This window comes from Somniosus microcephalus, unplaced genomic scaffold (genome assembly GCF_052327205.1).
Source record: "Somniosus microcephalus isolate GS21.2 unplaced genomic scaffold, FLI_Smic_1.0 unresolved_chr2, whole genome shotgun sequence".
Classification (NCBI taxonomy): Eukaryota; Metazoa; Chordata; class Chondrichthyes; order Squaliformes; family Somniosidae; genus Somniosus; species Somniosus microcephalus.
Window position 1 is genome coordinate 29,891,547 of NW_028225180.1, and position 11,633 is coordinate 29,903,179.

At 41.1% G+C, this 11,633-nt stretch overlaps 1 protein-coding gene across 1 annotated transcript; it reads right to left on the reverse strand.

The window, feature by feature from the left end:
* Positions 1-9,288: 9,288 nt before the first annotated feature.
* Positions 9,289-10,852, reverse strand: LOC147092399 (uncharacterized). Its single transcript, XM_085975586.1, has one exon. The coding sequence runs from the start codon at positions 10,850-10,852 to the stop codon at positions 9,962-9,964; it is 891 nt and encodes a 296-aa protein (XP_085831712.1). The 3' UTR covers positions 9,289-9,961.
* Between the last annotated feature and the right edge of the window lie 781 nt (positions 10,853-11,633).

Sequence of the window (11,633 nt, forward strand, 5' to 3'; positions counted from 1 at the left end):
GTTAACACGTTGTGAGGAGGAGACAAAGTGTCTGCAAAGGGATATAGATAGGTTAAGTGAGTGGGAAAAATTGGCAGATGGAGTACAATGCGGGGAAATGAGAGTTTATCCACTTTGGAAGGAAGAATGAAAAAACAAATTATTATTTAAAGTGGTGAGACTACAAAATGCTGCGGTACAAAGGCATCTGGGGCTCCTAGTACATGAAACACAAAAGTTAGCATGCAGGTACAGCAATAATTAGGAACGCTAATGCAATGTTGGCCTTTATTACAAGGGAAATGGAGAATATAAGTAGAGACGTTTCGATGCAAATTTACAGGGCGCTGGTGAGACCACACCTGGAGTACTGCGTACAGTTTTGGTCACCATATTTAAGGAAGGATATATTTGCATTGGAGGCAGTGCAGAGAAGGTTCACTATGTTGATTTCTGGGATGAAGAGCTTGACGTATGGTTGAGAAGGTTCGGCTTATACTCGGTGGAGTTTAGAAGAATGAGAGGTGATCTTATTGAAACATATAAGATTCTGATGGGGATTGACAGGGTGGATGCTGAGAGGATGTTTCCCCTAAGGGGGTATCTAGATCAAGGGGGCATAGTTTGAGAATAAGTGTTTGGCCATTTCAGCCGGAGATGAGGATGGATTTCTTCTCTCAGTGGGTCATGAATCTCTGAAACTCTCTACCCCAGAGAGCTGTGGAGGCAGATTCATTGACTATGTTGAAAAGGAGATTGACAGACATTTGAACTACAAGGGATTCAAGGGGTTTGCAGAGTGAGTGGGGCAGTGGTGTTGAGGCCAAGATTGGATCAGCTATGATCTTATTGAATGGCGGAGCAGGCTTGAGGTCTCGACTGGCCTACTCCTGCTCCTGTTTCTTATGTTTTTCGTATGTTTCTCTTATGTATCTAAGACGTGCTGTACCTGCCCCGGGAATGGTTGATGGGGCAGTGTAGATGGAGCTTTACTCTGTATCCAACTAGTCCTGTACCTGCCCTCGGAGTATTTGAGTAGTGAGTGTAGATTGAGCTTTACTCTGTATCTAACCCGTGCTGTACGTGCCATCAGAAGGTTTGATTGCACGATGTAGATGGAACTTGACTCTCTATATAACCCATCCCGTAACTGCCCTGGGAGTGTTTTATTGTAAACTGTTGAGGGAACTTTATCCTATATCATACGGGTACTGTTCCTAACCTGATGATTCAACCACTTGATACCACAGATGACCCCTCCACTTATTCTCTCTGATGCTTTGAGCGGTGTCGGAGACAGGACTGAATGCACAACCTGTGTACATGCCCAATGAGAATGCGCACCAGGAGCAGAGCCTAGCCATATGACCCTGGAACAAATCGAAAGTGCGGAGCTCAGGCTGCTATATGACATCACTCCAGGCTGCTATATAAATGTCTCCTGTCTCCTTTGTGGTGTCACCTGGAGCCAAGTTTCCACCCCTGGTTATGCCCCATCAGTGGTGTGTCATTTTGGGCAGAGCTGGAGTGGTCAGCAGATATTGTGAATGATGTTAATGCCTATAAATAAGGGCAAACAAAATAACTATTTAAAATTAAAGTAATTAATTCAAATAAATTGTAAATATTTTAAAATTAAATATATTAATATTCTCAAAAATAGTCTCATTGTTTTTCTGTAAAAAAGTTTCTAATTAAGATGAATCATGTTTATCTTAAAAGTTTCTTTGATTGAGCAGTATCCCAGGAAGGTGGAGAGAGTGAAGACGAATCATCACTACACTAACTGGGGCGCAAGAAAGGTCGCTAGGTTCATACAGAAGATCTGGTGGGACCAAGACACCCAGTGTCGAAGACCAGAAATGGGAAGCTTCAAGAATGATCGCAAATGTGAGGAGCCTTACTGAGAATCTCTTCAGTCGATGATTTCGCCGCAGTCAGAGTCTAAAAAGGATTTGGGAGAAGTTTAGCATCTGGCATAATACTCGGCATTTGATGCAGTAATTTGACTGGGGATTCACTGGTATGTAAAACTAACGGATATCTCTAGTTCTTGACTCACTCCCCAGAGGGAATAGTTTATTCTGTCTGCTCTACCAAAACCCATATCATCTTCAAGACCTCTATTATGTAACTTCTTAACTTCTCTGTTCCAAGGATAATAGTCCTAACTTTTCAAACTTATCCTCATAACTGAAGATCATCATCTCTGGTAACATCCTGGTGAACCTCCTCTGTTTCCTTTCTAAGGCTTTTACATCCTTCCTGAAATGTGGAGCTCAGAAATGTCAACAATACTCCAGCTGAGGATTTGCCAGTGATGTATAAAGTTCTAGCATGCGCTTTTAGCTTTTATATTGTATTCTTCTATTAAAAACCCAAGTAATGTATAAGATTTTTTAAGCCCTTGTCAACTTGCCCTGCCACCCTTAATGATTTGTGTATGTGGACATCAAGGTCCCTGTGCACATTTGAACTTTTCAAAATTGTGCCATTTATAGTATATTGTCTTTACATTTTAGTCCTCCAAAGTGCCACACTTACAATTCTCCGCACTTCTCTGCCATGCTTCTTCCCATTGCACCATCCTAGCTATGAAATCCTGAAGACTATAACTATCCTGAACACTATCATCTACATTTCCAAGTGCATCATGTGAAAACGAGATAATACTGCTCTCTAGGTTGTTTATAAAAAATTAAAAGAATAATGACTTAAAATGATACTTGATAAACACCATAGACAGCTACACCGCCCACTCGCCCCCAGTCTGAATAAACATCCATTCACTTCCACCATTGGCTTCCTGTCACTGAGCCTATTTTGTATCCTTATCACCACTTTCCCCTTAATTCGCTCGGATTATAACTTCTTAACAAGCCACATATCCAAGTTTGCCATTGACACAAAATAGGCAGCTTTGTATGCAATTTAGATGGAAGCATAACATTACAAATAATTATTAATAGATTAATTGACTGGACAGAACTGTTGCAAATTGATTTTAATGTCGGCAAATGTGAGGTCACCGACTTTGGATGTAAAAAGAATACATCAGGTTAATTTCTAAATGGTTAATAACTAGAAAAGCTGAGGGCCCAAAGAAATTTGTGGATCACAAAAATGTCATGGACAGGTGCAACTATACAAATCCCTGGTTAAACCACACCTGGAATACTCTGTCAGTCCTGTGCACCACACCTTAGGAAGGATGTATTATCTTGGAGCGAGTGCAGTGTAGATTTACCAGAAAGATACATAGACTGCAAGGGTTATATTAGGAGGTAGAGCTTAAGAAAATGGTTGCATTCCCTGGAATTTAGAAGGTTAAGATGTGAGTAGAATGAAGTTTTCAAGATATTAAGGGGAACTGATAGGGTAGATAGAGAAAAAATATTTCCGATATTTGGGGAGTCCAGGTCTGATGAACACTTCTATATGCAAAGGATGGTAGACATTTGGAACGCTCTTCCACAAACGGCAGTTGATGCTAGATTAATTGTTAATTTTAAATCTGACATTGATAGATTTTTGTTAACTAAAGGTATTAAGGGATATGGGCCAAAGGTGAGTATATGGATTTCGGTCGTAGATCAGCCATGATCTCAATGAATAGTGGAATAGGCTCGAGGGTTTAAGTGACCTACTCCTGTTCCTGTTTAATGTCACTGCATTTGGGGAGGGCTAACAAGGAAAGGGGATACACGTTAAATGGTAGGAAATTGAGTAGTGCAGAGTAACAAAGGGAACTGGGAGTACATTTCCACAGACTCCTGAAGGTAGCAGGCCAGGTAGATAAGGTATTTCAGAAGGCATACGGAATGCTTGCCATTATTAGCTGTGGCATAGAATACAAGAGCATGGGGTTATGCTTCAAATGTATAAAACACTAGTTATGCATCAGCTAGAGTAATGCGTGCAGTTCTGGTCACTACATTGCAGAAACGATGTGATGGCACTAGAGAGGGTACATAGGAGATTTACAAAGATGTTGCTGGGAGTAGAGAATCTTAGCCATGAGGAAAGATTGGATCGGCTGGGTCTGTTTTCCTTGGAACTGAGGAGGCTGAGGGCAGACCTTATTGTGGTGCATAAAATGATGTGGGGCCTAGATAATGTGTTAGAAAAGGACATATTTCCCTTAGCAGAGGGGTCAAAAACCAGGGGGCACAGAATTATATTAGTTGGTGCAAGATTTGGAGAGAAAGGTCTTCACCCAGAGGGTTGTGGGGTCCATGAACTCGCTGCCTGAAAGGGTGGTAGAGGCAGGAACCCTAACCACATTTAAAAAGTACTTGGAAGTGCACTTGGGCTGCGTTAACCTGCAGGGCTGCGGACCAAGAGCTGGGAAGTGGGATTAGGCTGGATAGCTCTTTGTTGGCTGGCGTGGACACGATGGGCCGAACTGGCCGCCTTCTGTGCTGTAACTTTCTATGATTCTATGATTCTAGGAGGGGACAGATAGAGTAACAAAGGTAATAAGGAATCAGTGACTAAGGTGACAGCAGGGAAAAAGAGAAATATGTCAAATCTCAAGGCAGTGTATTTGAATACGCAAAGCATTCGCAACAAAATAGGTGAATTAATAGCACAGATCAAAATTAACAAGTTTGAACTAATAGCCATAATGGAGACATGGTTGCAAAGTTGCCAACGTTGGGAAAAAATATTCCAGGATACATAACTTTTAGAAGGGATAGGTTAATTGGAAAAGGATGAGGGCTAGCCCTGATAATAAAGGATGGAATACAGAGAGCAGAGAGCAAGAACCTTAGCTCTGAAAATCAAGAAGTAGAATTAGTTTGTGTGGAGCTAAGAAACAGCAACGGGCTGAAAAGTTTGGCGGGAGTTGTTTATAGGCCCCTAAACATTAGTTGCAATGTAGGGCAGAGTATAAATCAGGAAATTAGAGGCGAGTGTAGCAAGAGTAATACAGTAATGATGGAGGACTTTAATCTACATATGGACTGGGCAAACCAAATTTGCAGTAACAGCGTGGAGCATGATTTCATGAAATGTATGCAAGATAGTTTTCTAGATAAGTGTGTTGAGGAACCGACGAGGGAACAGGAACTTAGAGCTCGTACTGTGCAAGGAGAAAGGATGAATTAATAACCCTGTAGTAAAGGGGCACTTTGGGAAGTGTGACTATAATAATATGATATTTTTATATTGAGTTTGAAATTGAGTTAGCTAAATCCGAATCTAAGGTATGAGGGGCGAGTTGGCTAAGGAAGATTGCGAAAGACATTAAAAAGTATGACAGTGGACGAGCAATGGCTAGCATTTAAAGAATTAATACATAATTTACTCCAAATGTACATTCCATTAAGGCACAAAAACCCAAAGGAAAAGTGATCCAACCGCAGCTAACAAGAGAAGTTAAAGATAGTATTAGGTCAAAGGAAGTGGTTTTTAATGCTGCCGGAAAGAGTAGTAAGTCTGAGGATTGGGAGGATTTTAGAATTCAACAAAGGAGGACCAAGAAATTGATGAAGAAAGTGAAAATAGAATATGAAAGTAAACTTGCGAGAGACATAAAAAGAGTCTGTAAAAGCTTCTATAGATATGTAAAAAGGAAAGGATTAGCGAAAGCAAATGTGGTTCTCTTACAGACTGAGAGAAGAAAATTTATAATGGGTAGTAAGGACATGGCAGAGAAATTAAACAAATATGTTGTGTCTGTCTTCACAGAAGAAGAGGCAAAAAAACTTCCCGGAAATAGTGGAAAATCAGGGGTGTAGCGAGAATGAGGACGGAAGTTTATTAGGATTAGTAAAAAAATAGTATTGGAGAAATTAATGGAACTGAAAGCCGATAAATCCCATGGATCTGATGGCCTGCATCCTAGTGTTGGCTATAGAGATAGTGAATGTATTGGTTGTCATTTTCCAAAATTCCAGAGAGTCTAGAATGTTTCCCGTGGCTTGGAAGGTAGCAAATGTAACGCCACTATTTAAGAAAGGAGAGAGAGAGAAAATGGGGAACTACAGACTAATTAACCTGACATCATTAGTAGGGAAAATGCTAGAATCTATTATCAAGAACGTGGTAACATGGCACTTAGAAAATAATAATAGGATTGAGCAGAGTCAACATGGATTTATGAAAGGGAAACCGTGTTTAACAAATCTTTTAGGGTTTTTTAGGTTATAACTAGCAGAATAGATAAGGGGGAACCAGTGGACGTGGTGTATTTGGATATTCAGAAGGCATTCGATAAGGTGACACTCAAGCGGTTATTAAAAAATTAGGGCTCATGGGATTGGGGGTACGATACCAGCATGGATTGAGGATTGGTTAATGAACTGAAAACGGAGAGTAGGAATAAATGTGTCATTTTCGGGTTGGCAGGCTGTAACTACTGGGGTACCGCAAGGATCAATGCTTGGGCCACAGCTATTCACAATCTACATCAATTATTTGGATGAGGGGACCAAATGAAATGGATACAAGTTTACTGACGGTAAATGGAATATGGAGAAATATGACGTTATCCACCTTTGTAGGAAAAACAGAAAAGCAAAGTTTTTTTAAATGGTGCGAGATTGAGAAATGTTGATGTTCAGAGTGAACTTGGGATCCTTGTACACGAATCACTGAAATTTAACATGCAGTGCAGCAAGCAATTAGGAAAGCAAATGGTATGTTGGCCTTTTTTACAAGAGGATTTGAGTAGAAGAATCAAGGCATCTTCCTGCAATTATATAGAGCCCTGGTGAGACCACTCCTGGAGTATTGTGTACAATTTTGGGCTCCTTACCTAAGGAAGGATATACTTGCCATTGAGGGATTGCAATGAAGTTTCACCAGACTATTTCCTGGGATGGGGGGATTCTCCACTGAGGACAGATTGAGTAGACTAGGCCTATATTTTCTAGAATTTAGAAGAATGAGAGGTGATCTCATTGAAACATGCAAAATACTTACAGGGCTTGACAGGGTAGATGCAGTGAGGATGTGTCCCCTGGCTGCGCAGTCCAGAACCAGGGGTCACAGACTCAGAATAGGGAGTCAGCAATTTAGGATTGAGATGAGGAGAAATTTCGTCACTCAGACGTTCGTGAAACTTCGGAATTTTCTACCCCAGATGGCTGTGGACGATGAGTCGTTGAGTATATTCAGACAGAGATGATAGATTTTTGAATATTAAGGGAATCAGGGAAGATGGGGATAGTTCAGGAAAGTGGAGATGAGGTTTGTAGATCAGATACGATCTTATTGAATAGCGGAGCAGGCTCAAAGCGCTAAATTGCCTACTCCTGCTCTTATTTCTTATGTTATATTGTTCTTATGAATGCAAGCTAAGTAAGCGCTTCCATCATTTTCCGACAATCCGCCCACTGTTTGTGTGAGATTCCGGCCGTGTAGCACGTCTGGGAGATCCCATTGCTGAAGTAGACAAGTGGAAAGTAGTTAAGAAAGTATTAGTGGATGTGGAATTAAAATTCATTCATCCATTGAGAATAGGAGACACCGTGGGTAGACGTCATTATGTAGGGAGCAAAATTAAGGATAAAGTAAAAGCTTTAAAATTATCCAAAAATGCTGGCAAGTAGATAGTAAGGACTAGCAAAGACTGCTTGGTAAATATTCGGAGTAGTTCACAAGTGAAGCACTAAAGGAGGGCTTGTATGATCGGCAGCGATCAACCGGTTTTTTAAGTACAATTACAGTATTCAACCAAACAACATGGGAATCTGGAATCTAGGGACACAGACACCGCGAGATAAAGGAATGGGGACTGACATGAATGACAGTTTACTGACACTGTTACAAGTTTCCTCAATTAGAGAATATTTTTGAGGATCTGACAGCGGCTGAATTAATCGCAGTGCTTAAAAAAAGGCCAGGAGAGAGCCAATGGGTGAGCACCTGGGAGGGGTGCATTGTAAAAGGGAATTCTATTGGTGTAAGGGACGATATGTCATTTTTAACTAACCTGCTTCGGTTTCTGAAACACATCACTGGCCTGTAGGGCAGGGGAAATGCAGTTGTAATCACACAGTCGCATTGAAGCAGCAGACAAGGTCCCACATCTACAAATGGCGAGGAATTATGGGATGGGCTGGGAGATCTGGCACTGCACAGAGAGCTCATTTCAAAATGTAAGAAGGTTATTGACAAATCGGAACCTGTATGGGAGGGGTGACTATTGAACACCTGGGATCTTCCTTGATGCCAGTTTATTTATAATATTTTGTTCAATAGAAGCTCAACGGGGATGTGTGTATCTTACAACCAAAAAAATTGGTAATAATACCAACAGAGGTAACTCTGTAAATCCATAGAAATGTAATGGGTGGGAGTAGTTCATTGCCGCATTCTATCTGTACTGGATTCGTTGACACAGCAATCAAAAATTATCAACACTCTTCCCCTCTCTTTCCACAGACAATTACTTTCTCGTTTTGAAATATTCACCTAATTTTCCCTTAACTATTCCCTTAGTTAAAAAAATCCAAGCTCCAGCAACCCTTTGCATAAAGAACGTTCTGCTAATCTCTCTGCTCATTACTTTTGGGACAATTTGAAGTCGATCACCCTTTATTGCTTGCTCCCCAATTAGATTGAATAATCTCTCCCTCTTCACTCTGCCAAATTGTTCATAATTATTAAAAGCTCTATTAAATCTGCTCTTAGATTTCGCTGCTCCAATGAAAATAGTCCCGATATCTTGCCCCTCATCACCAATCTAGTTCTGATCCATGGCACGGTCCTGGGTTATCTACATTGCCTAATCTCAGTGGAGTTAATGGCCGTTCCACAATGAGGGTTTGAATCTGTACCTGGTTTTCCAACGGTGGCCTCGTCAGCATCTTGTAAAGGTTTATCAAAACATATGTTTCTTGTGATCTATGCTCATGTCTGCAAAACACATATTTCTGTTGGTTTTCCCTTGGATTTACCCACCCGCAGGCATACTTTCTTGGAATTAATGTTTTGGATCTCTATCGCTGTTCTTCCAAACCCTGCAGCTCCTTCCCATTGAGAACCTGCTCCCATTCCTTGGCGTTTCTGAAAGATTGAGGCGAGATCACCGATGGAACAATTTGTAACTGATTCTAAGTTGCTGGGATTTTTCAATTATTATTTGGAACAATATGCAACCGCATAACAAGATGGTAATTTCCAAAGATTCTTTCTGACCATTTGCAAATGTTCAGCCAAAGACAAGAATGCTTTATATCACTTTCATTTTATCTGATTTCAGGCATTGTTTTTAACAGGTCACTTGCAACAATTGTAATAGTTTAGAACGTTATGAATAAACATTAATTCTTACATTCCTTAACATTTGTTTGGGAGACTGATACAGAATAGCAATAATATTACCCATGATATTTTTATCGACAGCACTGTACAAGAGCAGACACCATCTTTGTGCTGAGCGAGAAACACCAGTCAGCGCACAATCGAGATTTTAAGTCAGTATCTGGGACAACAGAGGTGAAAGGTCACATCGATGAGCCGAGATCCGAAAGTTTCCTCCATTCGAACACTGATCACGTGAAAAACGTCAATGAGGAATGGAGTCCGATAGAGAGATCCCCACCAACAATATTCACATCAAACTTCCAGGAAAGTTACCAATATCGGCGATCGCAAGACCTTTGATTGTTTCGGCACAGAATGAAACTTTATTGATAATTTTAAACTGGTGCGCCCGATCCCAGTACCTGCAGTGTAAGGTGGATTCCTCTGTTACCCAGATGTCCGACTCCACTGCTGAACCTCAACATTGTTATCTATGATCCCTGAACTTGAAATGTGCTAAATTAGCAGGAATAGGTTATGATTACTCAGCAAAAGCACCGTAAAACTAACGCAAAGCCGACATCAAACGCATGCTGCAAAATGGAAGAAATGTTTACAAAAGAACTCACATTTCCAGAAAGGAGGACGTTCTACGGTGGAAAGGACGTTGAAATTGAGCTTCAGTTTAAAAAAAAGCTTTCGTTTAACCTGATTATTCTTACACTCATTTTCTAACTAATCTCAAAATTAGTGTCCAGGGGGATTTCGCCACATTCTGCAGCTCTTCTCTGAATTTGCTCTGCGTCGCTGCATAAATACACGGGCTTTGAAAGCAACTTAAAAACTTCAACAACGCTCCGGTTTGAGTGGCGATATATGCAGGATTTGTGTGGTCGCCTCGGTAATTAGTGGTGCTTAGCAGTCTGGTAGTTAATAAACTCACGGCATTTGTCAGCCACAACAGTATAAAACTGCCCGAAATAGTGAACAATAAAATGATGGATTTCCTTCGGTTCTCCATCTCTGTATCACTGTGATTCTCACTCCTGTGACCTCGGAGTCCCCTGCGGGATCTGCTGGCCACTAAAATACGTCGAATGGTTAAAGAATTAAACAAGGCGATTAAAGTAAAAGGAATCCAAAAGACCCAGGCGGTGTGAAACCAGACGTAAGCTATGCCTGGAGGTGAGGTAGCAAAGCCTACACTTTTCCGGCAGCCCCACTGCACCTTGTTAATTATTTGCTCAGAGTCCACTGCAAACAAAACAGGGATGTCCTTTAAGAAGATGAGGACCGTGAACGATGTTATAACCGTGGCCGCAGTTCTCTCGGTGCAATACTTTGCTTTTAACCTCTCGCAGCAGATAACAACACATCGGTCAATTGTGAAGGAGACGGTGAACCAAACAGACAAATCGAGGGTGACAGCAGTCATATATAGAATGAACGTACATACTGGAGTCTGGGACAGGAATGAAAGTGGAAAGTGATAACTAAAAATATGATACACTATTACATTAATGATGATGACCATTAGATCTGCTGTTGCCATGGCCACCATGTAGACAGAGATACACTTGGAAAGGCCGCAGTTTCCTCGGGAGAGAATCACCATTGTCACGAGGTTCGCTGTAAGAAAGAGAGAGGAGAAAAATAATGTTCCAGTGTCTGATTGAAATATATAGGGCAATACTTGTGGAGAGCATTTTACTCCATTCAGTGCAATTATCAATACGGAGCAGCGTGAGAACAGGATTGGTATTGGAACCATTATCTGGGAATCGGACTCATACATTTTAATGAGCTGCTGCAGCGCTCACTCTGCACGGGGCTGGGGCTGGAGGGGCGGGAAGACGGTCCGAAGAACCGCCAAAGTCCATGTGTAGCTGCTTCAAAGAACATTGTAAAATCAGTGAGGTTATTGGATTAAGGGAAGCACAGAAAGTATAAATAGGCGGTTCACGAGTTGGTTCCAGTCACTACCGACTAATTAATACTGACATCTGATAAACAACTTACCTTTTCCGACCAGGCTGACCAACTACACAGTTAATCCTGATAAACAGTAAACAGGTTACAATGACTCACCGGGGACAGCGACGGCTGCGAGAATCGGGTAATAAATCTCTGTTATCTGCAGCATAGTTGGTTGACCCATTTTCTATGTGAATGGAAGAATTCTGTGTCAGAGCTGAAAGACTCTGACTGGCGCACGGCTGAGGCAATGGAAGCGAACCTATATGTATCCACACATCAATCCTCCAGCGAGTCAATCAGGTTAAATCATAATTCGCATTTGTTACAGTCATTGAACAAATAGACTCAGGTAAGTTGTTTTTCATCTGATACGTCAGATTAATAGAAATAGTTGAAATTGATATGGGAAAGTTTATCAA

Bases quoted from the DNA above. Each gene is read 5' to 3' on its own strand.
- LOC147092399 (XM_085975586.1), bottom strand. From the start codon at position 10,852: ATGGTGATTCTCTCCCGAGGAAACTGCGGCCTTTCCAAGTGTATCTCT.